This window comes from Dipodomys merriami, unplaced genomic scaffold (assembly GCF_024711535.1).
Source record: "Dipodomys merriami isolate MVZ:Mamm:240054 unplaced genomic scaffold, mDipMer1.0.p SCAF_1456, whole genome shotgun sequence".
NCBI classification, from domain to species: Eukaryota; Metazoa; Chordata; class Mammalia; order Rodentia; family Heteromyidae; genus Dipodomys; species Dipodomys merriami.
Window position 1 is genome coordinate 116,508 of NW_027202778.1, and position 16,788 is coordinate 133,295.

The window sequence follows — 16,788 nt, forward strand, 5'->3', positions numbered from 1 at the left end:
AATCTGGGCCTGGGTGCTGTCCCTCAGCTCTTCAGCTCAAGGCTGGTGCTCTACCATTTGAGCCACAGTGCCACTTCCCTCTTTTTTCTTTTTTCTTATGTGGTGCTGAGGAATCGAACCCAGGGCCTCATGCATGCAAGGCAAACGCTCTACCACTGAGCCACCTTCCCAGTCCTTCAATTTTTGAAAGGCCAAACAGGATCTGATACCATCTCTGCCATCTGAGCAGTGGCTTGTAACTGCCTCTGGATGTTTCATCATTGCCAGGGTCCCAGGAGTGTCTTTCTCCATGCTGGGATACACACACCTTGGCATTTTCCTTAATCACTGGACTTCAGCTGGAGAGATGAGCGATAGCGCTCAGGCCCTGAGTTCAAGGCTAGCACTCTGCCAATTTGAGCCCCCAAACAACTCTTCTGTTGACCAATTAGAGATAATCTCACAGGGACCTTTCTCTGCCCAGGCTGGATTTGAACCACAGTTCTCAGATCAACAAGTCTAAACAAAAGGCCATGTTTACTCCAATTAAAAGAAACAAAGATGGTCTTTAGAAATCGTTTTTTAAAGCATGGTCTACCTCGAACTTATTAAGGGCCGAAAGTTATATCTGACAAACTTGTAAGAATCCTTACTCCTTTGTGTGGGCCTGCTGGAACTGTTACAAAAAAAAAAAAAAAAAAAAAACTATAAGAGCAAACTGAAATAGCAATTAAGCAATTATTTTGGTAATCCTAATTTTTCCTTTTTGCACTTTGAGAAAAATATTAACAATTTAACTTTCAAACTTTATAACCAGGAATTCATCTCCATTTTTTGCCAGTCCTTGGGATTTAACTCATGGCATAGGCATTGTCCTTGAGCTTCTTTTGGTCAAGGCTAGCACCGCTTCCTGCTTTTTCTGAATACCTGGTAGTGAGGAATTGAACTCAGGATTTGATGCATGCTAGGCAAGCACTCTACCACTAAGCCACTTTCGCAGCCCAGCCACATTCCCAGCCCATCCAATCCTAATTTCTTTTTAAGTTCAAAGGATTTTTTTTTGTTGTTGTTATTGTGAAAATACCATATGTAGAGGTTTCAATTACATGGGCAAGGTGATGAGTACATTTGTTGCCTCCTCCTTTCTTTCCCCTTACAATATCTTCCCACCCTCCCCATCCTCCAACCCCTCCGCCCCCGCCATGGGGGAGGGACATACAAAGCAACAAAGAAATCATCTTATAAATATGTTATAAACAATAGCAAGAAAGAAAAACTATTCGAGTCCTTATCTTGGGGTTCATTTAACCTAACATCAACGTATCTGACTGTTTCTGATTGTCTCAGACATGTACTAGTTATTGAAAATAAGGGAAACCATGGGACCTATGTTTCTTTAGGCCTGGCTTACTTCATTTAATATATTTTTTTTCCAAGTCTTTCCATTTCCTAACAAATGGGACAATGTTATTCTTTCTGATAGCGGCATAGAATTCCATTATGCATATATACCACATTTTCTTGATCCATTCATCTACTGAGGATCATCTGGGTTGGTTCCATATATTTGCTATGGTAAATAATGCTGCAATAAACATAGTTGTGCTGGTAGCTTTAGTATGGCTTTGCTTGTGATAATTCCACTAAATGCCCAAAAGTGGGATTGCTGGGTCACAGGGGAGGTCTATGTGGAGTCTATGAGGAACCCACTTTAAAAACTTGAAAAAGGAATCAAAACAGAAATTAGAAAATGGAAAAACCTCCCATGCTCCTAGATTGGAATGATCAACATCATGAAAATCGCAATACTTCCCAAGGCTATCTAAAAATTCAATGCGATACCTATCAATATTCCAACCTCATTCTTCAGGAAAATAAAAGAGGCAATCCAAAAATTCATATGGAAAAATAAAAGACCATGAATAGCAAAAGTGATCCTTAACACAAAGAACACTGCTAGTGGAATATCAATACCAAATTTCAAACTCTACTACAAAGCTGTAGAAATCAAAACAGCTTGGTACTGGCTCAAGAACAGATCTCAGGACCCATGGAATAGAATTGAAAACCAAGAAATGAACCCACATACCTATAACTTTGTAATCTTCGATAAGAGGGCTAAAAAAATAGAATGAAAGACAGCCTCTTCAGTAAATGGTGCTGGCAAAATTGGTTAACTACTTATAGAAAACTAAAGCTAGATCTTTATATATCATCCTGCATCAGAATCAGCTCCAAATGGATCAAAGACCACAGAGTCAAAGCAGACACTCTGAAAACATTACAGGATGGAGTAAGAGAAACCCAGGTCTCCAAAATTTTCCTAACAGAGACCTAGAAATACAACAAATCGAAGAAAGGTTGGACAAATGGGATTGCATGAAATTGCAGAGCTTCTGCATGGCAAAGTACATAGCTAGCAAGATCAACAGAAAGCCCACGGATTGGGAGAAGATCTTCACTAGCCATACAACGGACAAGGGTCTCATATCTAAAATATACCTGGAACTCAAAAGTTAAATCACCCAACAACAAACCTTGAAGAAACAACTGCCCAAGAAATAAGTGGGCTAAAGTCTTACCAATCCTAATTTAAGCCTTTTATAAATCTCTGATTTAACATTTTCTACTTTAGTTTTCATTTGTATTTTGAAAACTCCTTTGAAATCTTGAGGATATGTACCACTATTTCCTCTTGGCTACTCATTTTAAAACAGATATACATTAAAAACTTTTGAACTCAAATGACCATTTTTTGTTAATGCAAGAATTAATCACCAGTACTGTACCAAGAAGCTAGACTTAACACCTATATGCTTTTTTATTTTTTTGGTGGGGGGTGTCTGGTTGTGGGCCTGAACTCTGGGCCTAGGCGGTGTCCCTCAGGTCTTCAGCTCAAGGCTAGAGCTGTACCACTTGAGCCACAGTGCCTCTTCTGGTTGTTTCTTTTCTGCTTATGTGGTGCTAAAGAACTGAGCCCGGGCCTCATGCATGCAAGGCAAGTGCTCTACCACTGACCCACCTTCCCAGCCCACCTATATGCCTTTTAAAAAAACATATCCAATTGCAGAGTATCAATGAAAGCAAATCATATACTAATAAATTTTCTAACCATATTTTTAAGGCTTTTTCAAAGTTAATACATCCAAGTGGCAGTTTTAGGAATACCAATCAGATCATGACATCACTCATTTTTACCATTATGTTTCCTGTGTCTGTCTGCAAAAGAAAGGGACAGGACAAAGATTGGTCGTACAGCCCCTCCTAAGGAATGTGCATGCACCCAACTCTTCAGGGTTAGTTGAACTACCTTTGTGCCAGCTTGCCCACTTCTACCATGCGTGGACTCCCCCCAGGGCCTGTCCCACCCTGCATGACTGGCTGAGCTGCACGTCTGCCTCTACATCCCTCACCTCAAAAGACAGGTCTTCTATTAGAGTCTAAGTTTTTCCCTTTTTTTTTCTTGATTCTTGAATGAAATAGTTTCAGACAGAACAGGTAAAGTTTTAGACAGAACAGGTAAAATCTTTGACAGTGTTAAATAAACCTTTATATTTAAATTTCTAATAGTATCCCCAAGTTTTAGCAGAGGGAACTAAATCCCAAACAGCCAATGCCTTTTTGTTGAGTCAGATAACTTGATTACAGTGTAAACAACCTTTGCATTTTAAAATACCGAATTTTAAAATACAGATTTTGATTTGTAAATTAAAGAATTCTTAGAAAGTTTAACTAAACTTCCTGTTTAAAACAATACAATAATCCTTTAAGATATTTGGCATACAAATCTGATGACCTAAGAGTTTAAACTCTTTTTTTTACAGCATGCTGATTTTCATCTTGAACATGTTCCAACATACTCATACAAAACTTAAAGTGCACAAAAATGAAAATCAGTCCAGAATCTTGATCTAAAGATTTAAGATTTGTAAAACAAAGTGACTTTGCTGAGCTTCATTTACCCAGGACTTGCTTGTCTAGCAATGCATTTTACCAATTGGCCTTGTGAATACCTTCAGCTGGAGGAAGGCTAGGTGGGAGTCACCTGAAACTGAACTAGCCTATCTTTTATCCAATTTTCTTTTTAGACAAGAGCATTTTACAATTTTTTTAACTGTTCGGACAAGCCAAATGTCCAAACGAGGCTCAAACTGTCTATGCCCTCACCTCCGGCTGCCTCTGCAGGAAAATGCAGCCTGAAGCTTGTAAGGTCTTGCAACCTTCCATGCCCACGTCCTGACTGCTGCAACACAGACAAAACAGAGCAGGTCTATGACCAGGCCCAGACAGAGCTGGAACTTTTATTCCCCCAGAGATGTCCAAATGAACAAAAATAACAGATTCTAATAACTTGAATAATTGTCTGGGTTTTTTTTTTTCAGAGAATGGTGAGCTCTGGCGTTTAGGGTACCTGACTTCGGTGACTGAGAGCCCCAAAATAACTCTCTGAACCTAGAAGAGAGGTGTTAGTTTAGAGGAGCTCTCCTGCAGCCATTTTACATTAAGGGAGGGCCAATCTACCTGGCAGAGGGTGCAGAGATGACCTTGGGTAACAGTACTCATATGCCCTGGCTTTTTCCTGAAAATAAGAAAAGGGTTCTAAAAGCATTTCCAAAAGTGATGGATAAAGAAGTTTGGTGCATTTCTACAAAAAGCAAGATATCAGTGATCTCAGAATTAGCTTAAAGAGAAGTTGTTTCTTACTTTTCCTGCTTGGGCCAAATAAGCTTTCCCCTTGGAATTTTATCAGCACCAGAGTGGAGAACTAAGTTTGACAGGAGATTCTCCACCTCATCCCAAGGTTTCTCCAACATCTGGGGTTAGGGTTGTAGACATAGGTTTAACAGGAGATTCTCCATCTCATCCCTTTCTCCATGCTTGTGGTTCTCAGACATTTAGACAGAAATGTCAACTAAAACAGACACAGATAGGTGGCCACACAAACCAAATGGTCAGACAGGCATAAGCAAACAGCAGCAGAAGGCACCTCCAACAGACAGACAGAACAAATAAGAACCCAAGTGAGGCCAGACTCCAGGTTAAGAACCCTAATCTGCCTCCACTGGGGAGAGGCACATCCCAAACTCCTCCATGGCTGGGAGTTCTGCTGCATCCCACCTCCCCTTCTGCCCCTTCCACTATACCTGGCCAGGCTTTTCAACTTACCTCTAGAGGCTTTTGAGTTCTAAGTTCCTGCTAGGAACTTCTCTCCACAGCTGTCCCCTAGGGAGTGGCTCTTCTGACACCAGTCCAAAGTCCCTGAACTCAAGGCCCAGGGTCCTGGATCTCACTTGGGCCTACATCTATTATATCCTGGATCCAAAAGAGACTTCACGAAACCCAGATAAAAGTGCTAGGAACTTTATTATTATTATTATTTTTATCAAAAAGACTTTCTTGAATGCTGGGGGGGGGGTGGCGGGGTGGCTAGCTCGGCTTGCCCAGGGTGGCCACGCTGCCCAGGATGAAGCCCAGGGCCAGGGACAAGGTCTGGTCGAAGGAGCCAGGCAGCTGCTCCACGTGCTGGTTCTGGGTCAGCAGCTGGTCTCGCAGCAGGCCCAGCATGCCCACGATGTTGCCCAGGTGCGTCAGCGTCTGCAGCAGGGCAGCATTCAGCGATGGTGTGGTGGCCGAAGGCAAGAGGTTGGCAGGGGCCCAGGGCGATGCTGCAGCTGCGGGAGGGAGCGCAGGGTCAGTGCTGCCGCCCACCCTCCGGCCTCTGACCCTCCGGCCCCGGCCGCCCCTTCCAGCCTCCAGCCCCAATCACCCTCCCCCCCCCCCTGCCCTGCCGACCCTTTCCCTCTCCCGCGGCCGCCTGCCTACCTGGCTCCTCTAGGGCTGGTGCGGGCGCGGAGGGGGCGGGGCGGCGGCCATGCTGTGGGCACCCCGGCCCCGCGGGGCGGCGACGGGCGCGCTCGTCCGGCCCATCGTCGCCCAGCAGCCCCATGAGCTCGCGGATCTGTGCGTCCAAGGGCCCGGGCGCTTGGCCAGTGGCCTTGGGCACCTTGTTCTTGAGGAACTTGTAGCAGCGAGGACATTTTGCGGGAGTGCGCAGCACCTGCCTCAGGGCTAGTGCCACTGCCCGCGGTGGGGTCCCCGGTGCGTCCTCAGCTGGCGGCAGCATCTCGCCCATGGGATCGGTCGGCGACGGCAGCACCAGCGGTGGCGGCCGCCGGGGCCGGAGCAGCATCCCAGCGGGCCGCATGGGCTCCGGGGTCGGGGCGGTGCCCGGGGGCCTGCGGGGGCCGGGGGGGTTGCGAGGGCCTGGGGGCTGGGAGACCCTGGGCGGCTTTGGCATCTCGGCTGCCCGCACACTCTCTGCCGAGCTAGGAACTTTATTACTACCACATGGGACCACTTCCTTCCACTGGGAAAGTAGGAACAGCCTTGAGCTCAGGGTAGGATGTGTTTTTATAGGGGTAGGTTAGATAGAGTTATATATACAAGCCATGCAAGGCAGGTTTGGCCTATTTTTCATTGGTTACAATTAGAACCTTTAAATTAATTTGTTCTTTGTGCTCTGCCGAGCTAGGAACTTTATTACCACCACATGGGACCACTTCCTACCACTGGGAAAGTAGGAACAGCCTTGAGCTCAGGGTAGGATGTGTTTTTATAGGGGTAGGTTAGATAGAGTTTTATATATACAAGCCATGCAAGGCAGGTTTGGCCTATTTTTCATTGGTTACAATTAGAACCTTTAAATTAATTTGTTCTTTGTGCTCTGCCGAGCTAGGAACTTTATTACCACCACATGGGACCACTTCCTACCACTGGGAAAGTAGGAACAGCCTTGAGCTCAGGGTAGGATGTGTTTTTATAGGGGTAGGTTAGATAGAGTTATATATACAAGCCATGCAAGGCAGGTTTGGCATATTTTTCATTGGTTACAGTTATATGACCTTTAAATTAATTTGTTCTTTATGGTAATATCATATGTAATCATTTGTAATAGGTCAGTCATAGTGGGACCACTCAGCTGTGGTCTTCAATTGGCGGGCTGAAGGCCTTGTTACCAAGGCAAGCAAGCAAGGTTATAGAAGCAAAACTTGGCAGAAACATAGCCTTGACTCACAGAAGCATAGGCAAAACATAATCTTGACTTGGTCAGCATGATCAATACTATCAAAGCTATTGACACTACTTTAGAAATTATTTTTATTATAAGCTCCTAACTGCTCTTTAATGCACCTGGTGATAAGCCTCGGTTGTCAATAGCCTTTTGAAAAGCTGCCAGTTTGGTAAAATTGAGTAAGGGAGCGATGTTCTTTTGCTTTTTTATCAAGGATGGGGAAAGGACAAAAGTTGACTATTGGTCAGCCTTTGTCTGGGGTTTTTCTTTACCAGGAGGTTTTTTCCCTTTATCAATAATTGTGTTTTGTTTTCTGATTTCACAGTTTTGTACCCATGGCTAGTCTTTTCCCAGGGAAAAGGGGGTTCAGGGGAGAAAGTAAATTTCTAAGAGCAGGAGGGACTGAGGCCAGACAACAGAAGAAATTTCTGCCAGTGAATAGTAACTTGGATATTACAGAAAACCAAAGATCTGGTGTTTTAATGCATTAAGCTGTTCACATTGTAATCAAATTATCTGACTTCTCAAAAATGTAAAGGATTATTGCATTATTTTGAAGAAGAACTTTAGTTAATTTTCAAGTTTTTGCTAACACCAAAACTTGATGACTTTTCTTGGGAGTTTAAAACAACTCATTTATGTTTTTACATGATGATGACAGGCAGAAATTTACTGGTAGAACAAACTCCAGAGTTCATTTCATGGGTTTCACAGAGCAAGGGCACCTGGGACTGAGGAATGTCTCTCAAGGCCTTCCACTAAGTGCGGCCATGTGGCCAGTCCCCTGACACAGGAGTCAGGTCATGACAGGAGTCGTCCTGTTCAGGCGAGAATAGGATCTCACTGGGGCATCCAGATGAAGTGGACTCACCCCCTGGACAAAGTCACAGATGCTGACCAGTATCTTAAAAGATAGTTTATTCAATTGATCAGCCAGGGTTAACTCATCTAGGGAATGAGCAGTCCCAAACTCAAATAGCTCAGGGTTTATAAAGGTTAAAAAAATGCATTCTTTTAGAGCAGATTCAAGCAAGGTGGTGTACAGAAGAACTTCGCAGTTATTTTATTTTGCAAGCTCCTAAGTCACAAACATTCCTGAAACAATTAAAACCGTAAGTACTCCTGTAACAATTTCTTGACCTAAAGCAACGGGCAGTTCCTAGTTTTGGGGCCAGGTGTTTTGCTTTTTCAAAACTAGTAATTACAGTAGAAGGAACAGCTAGGGGGTAAATAGGCCTAGTTCTTTCCTCATAACTAGTTGTTCCAGTTCAATCCTGCCTTGCATAGTTTGGCCCTATTCTTAATGAATGAAGTTCCTACAAGAATTGTTTAAGGCTGGGTGCCCGTGGCTCAAACCTGTAATCCTAGCTACTTAGGAGGCTGAGATCTGAGGATCGTGGATCAAAGCCAGCCCGGGCAGGAAAGTCCATGATACTCACATCTCCAATAAACCACTAGAAAACCAGAAGTGGCACTGTGACTCAAGCAGTAGAGCACTTGCCTTGAGCTGAAGAGCTGAGGCATAGCGCCCAAGCCCAGAGTTCAGGACCCCTGACCAAAAAATAAATAAATAAAAATAAATAAATAAATAAAAAATAAAGAATCATTTAAGGAAGGAGCTAAGAAAAAGAAAATACAGCTAAGAACAAAAGGGAGCAGCAGAGATTACTAATCTCCATATCTAATAGTTATAAAAAACATTCAAGTTAAAAAAAAAGATTTCAGCCAGGTGTGGGTGGCTCACAACTGTAATCCTAGCAATTCAGGAGTCTGAGATCTGAGGGTCCTGGTTTGAAGCCAGCCTGAAAAGAAAAGTCTGTGAGGTTCTTTATCTCCAGTTAACCTGCAAAAAGCCAGAACTGGAGGTATAGCTCAAATGGTATAGCACTAGCCTCGAGCAGAAAAAGCTTAAGGAGGGGCTAGGAAGGTGGCTCAGTGGTAGTGCGCTTGTCTTGCATGCATGAGGCCCTGGTTCCATTCCTCAGCATCACATAAGTAAAAAAAGAAAAAAGCCGGAAGTGGTGCTGTGGCTCAAGTGGTAGAGTGCTAGCCTTGATCTGAAGAGCTAAGGGACATTGCTCAGGCCCAGAGTTCAGACCCCATGACTGGACCCAAAACAAAAAACAAAAAAAAACTTAGGGATAGTTCAGTCCCCAGTTGAGTGGGGCTCAGTGTCCCAGCTCTGAGTTCACTCTCCAGTATTGGCACCAAAATAGGAATAATATTAATAATTACTTAAGAAGAAACAGGAAATACTTAGGATGTGGTATATGTTTGAGTCCTGAAGCTCCCTGTTGAGTTGCCTTGTTTCCCTTGTAGTACTGTTGCAGTGGTGTGTGTGTGTGTGTGTGTGTGTGTGTGTGTGTGTGTGTGTGTGTGTGTGTGTGTGTGTGTGTACACAAGTAACCCTATTAGTTATTTTATTGTAACCATTAGGACCCATGAGCAAGAACTATTATAAGAAAACAGAAGTGTTGAACAATACGCTGTAAGCTACAACAGTAGATGGCCAAGCCAGGTGGGCCCCAGGTATCCTTGATTCTGGACTGTGCACAGTTAACCAACCAATCACAGACAGTATTGGCTCCTTGGTTAAACCCCAGAGAAAAAGCTGCTTTGTTCGGGATGCTGCAAGATAGACTGGCCAAGTGAATATCCTGTGTTGAAACAGGGAGAGGCAAGTCAGTAAGGTGAGGGCTATGCAATGCTCTGAAGGAAATGGGCATAAGTGAGAGTACCTGTCTTAAAGGGGCTTGGGGTATTAGTCTTTCCCCACACCACCATCCTAGAATTGTCCCTCAGCTTTTTGTTTAAGGTTAGCACTCTGCTACTTGAGTCACAGCTCCACTTCTGGCTTTTTTGTTGCTTTATTGGAGAAAAGGAGCCTCATTGACTTTTCTGCCTAGGCTGGCTTCAAAGCATGGTCCTCAGATCTCAGCATCCTGATTAGGATTACAAGCATGCGCCATGGGCCCATCTATAATGCTGTTCTTAATGGCAGTGGCAGTCAGACAGGGCCTTCATCCATGTCTTATATGGTCTCATCCTAATAGGTACTGTCCTCAGGCTAGAGTGTAGGGGACTGACTGGAAATCTCAGGCCTGGCCACAGTGACAATTGAGTGAGTTACATTTCTTGAATTTGGATGCAGGCCACCTGCTTTGCTTCTTGGGTTTCTGCTTTCGAGTGCTCTGCTGGACTATACCTGGGGTCTCTGGTGAGACACCTGGGTGAATGTGGGCACTTTTCAGAATGGCTTAGAAGCAGCTCTTGGTGGCTTTGAAGCTTGGCTTTCATTTCTGGCATGACAGTGCATTGGGAAGGTTCTGGATCCAGAGTCAGGCTTAGCTTTGGGCTCAATCTCTGCCACATGCTAGCTCTTTCTTCCATTCCAGATGAGTCACTGTCCATCTTAGGCTGCCCTGTCCTGTCTCCTCCTCATATACCTGTCTCGGACTTGGGGCCAGGGTTCTGATGAAGAAATTCTCTTCAGACAAATAGAGATTCCATGGAAAGAAATTGATCATGTACAGCTGGTTTCTCCACTGGCAGTTGTTCAATTTTATTTCCCTTTCATTTTTCTTCCTCTTCTCAGGGATCACTGCCTATAAGAACTTCATAGCAACTAGACTTAGATGGGTAAATGTAAATTGGAGCTGGCTTCTGAAACTCCAGGTGAGTTTCTTCAGGCTTGGGAGATTTTTCAGAGCCCTACGCACCTAATGCATTTTAGCCTTTATTTTTATTTTTCACCTATATTTTTCTTCTTGTATTACTTCTAGATGCCTTTTATTTTCCCTTAGGACTCAAGCATAATTTTGGTTGCTTTTAGGTGTAATTATAGAAGGCCCAACTCATTTCAGTGACAGGAAGATTTATTATTTCACATAATAATAACCACGGTGGGGCTGGGGGTTTAGCCCAGGGGAAGGGTGCCCGCCTGGCGCGTGTGCAAGGCCCTGGGTTCGGTCCTCAGCCCTGGAAAAAAAAAGAAAAAAAATAATAACCATAGCACAAGGAAGACGGTAGAATTCATTAATTCAGTGGCTCAGTACTGTCTTCTTTTTTTTGTCTTTTGTTTTGTCAGCCATGGGGACTGAACTCTGGGCCTGGGCTTTTTCCCTGAGCAACTCGGCTCAAGGCTAGCACTCTACCACTTTAGCCACAGGGCCACTTCTGATTTTCTGGTGGTTTATTGGAGATAAGAGTTTCACAGGTTTTCCTTCCTGGGCTGGCTTTGAACTATGATCCTCAGATCTCAGCCTCCTGAGTAGCTAGGATTACAGGCCTGAGCCACTGGCACCCAGCCTGTCTTCTTATATTTATATTCCTACCATCTTTTGAATTGACCATACTGGGTATATTCTCCACATGCTAAAGTTCATCATCCCAAGTTGGCTGTTGCAGCACCAGACATCCCATGTAAACACAGAAACCAACAGAATGGATGATGAGACAAAATTAGGATTTGTTTGTAAAGAGGACTGAGAAGTGACCACTGAGGTGATATCAATCCTTGATGAGAAACATGTACCTTTTCTCTTTTGCTTGACAGGTTAAGAACAAATATCTTGTCATTGCATAATGAGATTACATACTGTTCCCTCAACTATTATTTCCTCATTTTATTTCCTTCTGCTCTCTACACTAGAAGGCCAAACAAGACCACTAGCTATTGTCAGAACTACGTACACCTCATTTGTACCTCCTTGTTCTAGGCAGGCTGAGCCTGTGCCTGAACTACATCCTGCCCATGTGGCCTGCCCTGCAGCTGTAGCATAAGACAAAAACGGCTAGAGTCAACAGTACAAGCAGAGCTTGTTCCCTCCCAAGTATGTATTTTGAAAACAATCTTTTTATTTTTATTGCACGATAAAACAGAAAATATAGCTGGCGCTGTTGGATCATGCTTGTAATCCTAACTCATCAGCAGGCTGAGATTTTAGGATTAAGTTTCAAAGCTAGCTTGGGCAGGAAAGTCTGTGAGTCTCTTCTCTCCAACAAACCATCAAAAAGCCTGAAGTAAAGCGGTGGCTCAAGTGGTAGAGTGCCAGCCTTGAGCGAAACAGCTAAGAGCCAGTGCCCAGTTCTTGAGTTCAAGCCTCAGAACTGGCTCTCCCACTCAGGATCCATCCAGGATCCTGCTTTCCCTTGATCTGTCAGACCTCCTCTGCCTCCTCCAGTCTGTGACATTTCCACTGTCTTTTCTTTAGTATGAGCTTGACACTTTTGAAAAGGGCAGCTACTGATCCTGTGGGAAGCCTCCCAGTGTGACTTGGGTGGGTGTTTTTTTTTTTTTTTTTTTTTTGGCTGGTCCTGGGGCTTGAACTCAGGGCCTGGGTGCTCTCCTTGAGCTAGTTCTAGGCTATCACTCTACCACTTGGAGCCACAGCACCCACTTCTAGTTTTCTGGTGTTCACTGGAGATATGAATGTCACAGACTTTTCTCTCTGGGCTGGCTTTGGACCAACATCATCAGATCTGAGCCTCTTTATTGGCTAGAATTCCATGGGTGAGCCACTGGAACCCAGCTAGGCATATCTTGGTTTATTTGTTTGTTTATGCCTAATTTTATAACTGAATGAGAAAGCTCAGTTATGTCATATCAATTTCTGATGTCTCATTGCCTGGGTGTATCTTTGGCCATCTACTTAAGGTGATCCTTGTCAGTATTTTTCAGGATGAGGCCACTGTTTCTTACATGGTAATTGGCAAATAATCTGAGTCTATAGTTCAATTGCAAAGAGATTTTCTTCAAAGGGTATCTCTGTGCAGGTTCAGCTTAGGAAACAGATGGTTTGAGATGGACATGGGCCAGGTTGGTATTCCAGCAAGATCTTCTGCCTCATCTCTAAATGGCCCAGCTTGTGAAGTGCCTGTGCTTCATCCTCAAGTTCTGTTTGAGAACCTAGCCTGATGTTAGAGATTTGCCTATAAGCTTTTCTGCAAGATAGTTTCCTTCCAAACTGACATTCACAAAGTGAGTTAGGTTTAATATAAGCAACACAAAATGGAACTGGTATCAAGCAGCATTTATTTAGTGTCTCTGTGTATCTGCTACTATGTTAAATCTAAGGAAGGTGAAAGTCGTAGTCTCTGTCCATGAATCCAGCACCTTTTCTTCAAAGTATGATCCTTTGAGCTCCTGTTCTGACACAATTGTTTAACTACATTGGTTTTACAGTTCTCTTTAAATAGCTTTTCACCTGTGACACTCATCTTCAGTGAAACACCAAAAAGAATCTGGAAGTGGAGCTGTGGTTCAAGTGGCTAGGCCCTAGGCTAGAACAAAAAAGCTCAAGAGCAATGCCCAGGCCCTGGGTTCAAGCCCCAGAAATGAGGTAAGAGGAAATTAGCAGCTACTAGATAAAACAGAAGGTTAAGAGGCCAGAGCTAGAGTGGCTCAAGCCTACGATTATAACTACCTAAGGAAATTGAGTCTGAGGATCCAGATTTGAAGCCAATCCAGGCAGACAAATCGAAGACTTATCTCTAAATAACCAGCCTGGGTTCAATTTCATTACCGGACAGAAACAAAAACAAAAAAGTAAACAAAATTTCTGGGGAAGGTTTATTTAGAATGATGGCTCTACTGAAACCACTGAAGCAGTAGAAAACATAGATTCTCTTTTTTTCTCTCCTGTCTCTCTTTTCCTTGTTCTTTTTTTCTTCTTTCTCTCTGCTCTCTTTCTCTCCTAGCACATGCTAGGCAAGACATCTAACCACTGTGTTTGATACCCAGCCACATGTTTGGATTTTTACATAATCCAATTCTCTCCAGGTGCCGGTGGCTCACGCCTGTAATCCTAGCTACTCAAGAAGCTGAGATCCAAGAATCAGGGTTCAAAGCCAGCCCTGGCAGGAAAACCTGTGAAAGTGAAACTCTTATCTCCAATAAACCACCAGAAAACCGCAAGTGGCGCTGTAGCTCAAATGGTAGAGTGCTAGCCTTGAGCTGATTTGCTCAGGGACAATGCCCAGGCCCAGAGTTCAAGCCCCAAGACTGCCAAAAAAAAAAAAAAAAATCCAATCTCTTTACCTCCGAAAAGTTCCATTTTCCTTATATTTATAAACTTATACCTTTCTAGCTCCACAACTCCAGACTTCACACATTTACACTACTGAAGGATAAATAATGAGATGCATCTTTTTTAATGAGGGAAGGGGGGCTCATCTTAAAAACCACAAATCAAAGCATCTTACTCGTCTGCTTAGAAACCTACTGCCTTTTCCCATTAAGTTCCATATTAAGAGTTAAAACTATCCTGAGCTGGGCATAGGTGGCTAATGCCTGTAATCCTAGCTACTCAGGAGTCTAATGTTTTGGGATCATAGTTCGAGATGAGCTTGGGCTAGAAAATCTGAGATTCATCTCCAATTAACCACACACACAGAGAGAGAGAGAGAGAGAGAGAGAGAGAGAGAGAGAGAGAGAGAGAGAACAACAACTTTATCCCATCTCATAAGCTGGACGAGCCATGGTGTTCAAGTCCCAGGCCTCCTCTTATTTATCTTTTTGCAAACCTCCTCCCCCTCATTTTTTTGTGCCAGTCCTAGGGCTTAAACTCAGTGTCTGGGCACTGTCCCTGTGCTTCTTTTGCTCAAGGTTAGTGCTCTACCATCTGAGCCACAGCATCACTTCTGGCTTTTTCTGTGTATGTGGTACTGAGGGATCAAACCCAGGGCTTCATGCATGCCAGGCAAGCACTCTACCACTAAGCCACATTACAATCCCCTTGACCCGTTTTTTTGCAGCATTTTTTTCTTTTTCTTTTCTTGGATTACTAAAATTTGTTAAGGCCTTTGCATTTGCTAGTTAGTCCTCCCTCACCTTCTAATGCCCAATTCATATAACTAAACGTCCTTGCAAACACTTTGCTACTGGCCTGGACAGCCCTGTTCTGCCCATTTGGGCCTTGCCAAGTCAGTGGCTTGGGTAATCCCTGACCTCGGGATAGTTGGGAGGGTACTTAGCACTCAGTACCTGTTGGAGGGTCAGATCTTCAAAAACACAAATGCAGATGGACACTCCCAGTCTCCTTTTCCCAGCTGACATCACTCCAGTGACTATGGTCAGCCAAACTTTAAACCACCCGGTTGGTGCCCAAACTCAATGAACCAGAGCCCAGCCACTTCAGAACAAAGAAGAACCCAGACCCAGAAGTATACCTGGCCAGACCCACCCCACAGGGGGAAGTATTTCCCAGGCATTGGGAGCACACTTTGTAGGCATCTGCAGTGGCTATGTGCTGGCTGGGTGCAAGGTACTCTCTAAGTTGAGGTTGGCAGGAGCAAGGTGCTGGTAAGCCTTGATTGCTGAGAAGGGTAAAGGAGGGAAAAGGCAGCCTGATGGTAGGAATGAGAGACACAAAGCATATGCATTTTGGTTCCTTAAAAATATGAATCCCTTTGGCTTATTTTTTTTAATTTACTGGCATATTTCTCTTTTCCAATTCATCATAAAATACCCAGAAAACTTAGGAAACCATTAAATAATGCAATTTTACTTTCATCTACCTGTTATTTATTTATGTTTGCAGAGAGATGATGAATTTATTGAGAGTAGAGTATCTACATTCCTTCTACTAATAATATTAACAGTATAAACAATATAAACTCTTTGTCTTCCATCCTAACACATTCTAGATGATCTTTTATTTTCCTTTTTGGTCGGTTCTGGGGCCTGAACTCTGGGCTTGGGTGCTGTCCCTCAAGTCTTCAGCGTAGGGCTAGCACTCTACCACTTGAACCACAGTGCCACTTCCGGCTTTTTCTGCTTACGTGGTACTGAGGAATTGAACCCAGGGCCTCATGCATGCAAGGCAAGTACTGTACCACTGAGCCACCTTGCCAGCCCCTCTAAATGATTTTTACTCATGTAGATTCAAATTTAGATGGTGATGACCAAAGTGTAGAGATTACCATTGTTTCCTGTTTCAGAGTATGTCCTAATCTCATATGAAGTTAAATGAATTACATTTCTACAATGATATATTTTGTATGTATTACATATAATGCATGCATTACACATAGTATACAACACATACACACACACACACACACACACACACACACACACACACACACACACACACACACACACACACACACACACACACACACACACACACACACACGTATTCATACAGCTTAACTCCAAGGTATCTTAAAGTTGCCTTCTGATTTCATGCCTCGTGATTCTTTTTCTCCCCGGTATTTTAATGGCTCCAGGCAACTAGTATCATGTATACCTTTTAGCTTTCTCATGGATTGTTTTTATACCTTTGAACACTCTCTCTGGCATTTTCACCTGTCACAGTCTGATGTACGTCTCATGGCAGGCATTTGCAGATAACTATGGGGCTAATCAGGTTAACATAAATTAGTGAATTGAATTCGAGTGCCAATTTTGAGGTGCAGGAGCATTGCCTAAAAGGACCAGTAGCTATTTGGCATGAAGTAGTCATTAAGCAGTGACTATAGAGCCTTTGTTGCTAGATCTTTCAGTTTTCAAGGGAAATTGGACACTTGCACTTTTGTATGAAGACTGGTTTTTAAACATGGAACTCATTTAAAAGTTTAGGCACTATATAGATAAATTAAAAACATCTCTAGGCTAGATTTGACACTCCAAGCTCTAGACATGTGTTTGGTTCTTTGTGTATGAATCATGTCTCCTGATTCAAATGGGTGTTTTCCTTTCTGTTAGCATTTTTGGTATGTATCTTAATTATAGT

At 43.4% G+C, this 16,788-nt stretch overlaps 2 protein-coding genes across 2 annotated transcripts in view; one reads left to right on the forward strand and one right to left on the reverse strand.

Annotated features, from left to right (window-relative positions):
- The window catches only part of LOC138826620 (uncharacterized), a 141,838-nt gene that overhangs the window by 100,455 nt on the left and 24,595 nt on the right, over positions 1 to 16,788 (forward strand). The gene's annotated exons all lie outside the window — the stretch shown is intronic.
- On the reverse strand, positions 5,407 to 6,277 carry LOC138826619 (undifferentiated embryonic cell transcription factor 1-like). Its single transcript, XM_070021840.1, has 2 exons — positions 5,803 to 6,277; positions 5,407 to 5,651 (listed from the first exon to the last, which is right to left on the reverse strand). Exons 1-2 carry the CDS (start codon positions 6,275 to 6,277, stop codon positions 5,407 to 5,409), a joined length of 720 nt encoding a protein of 239 aa, XP_069877941.1.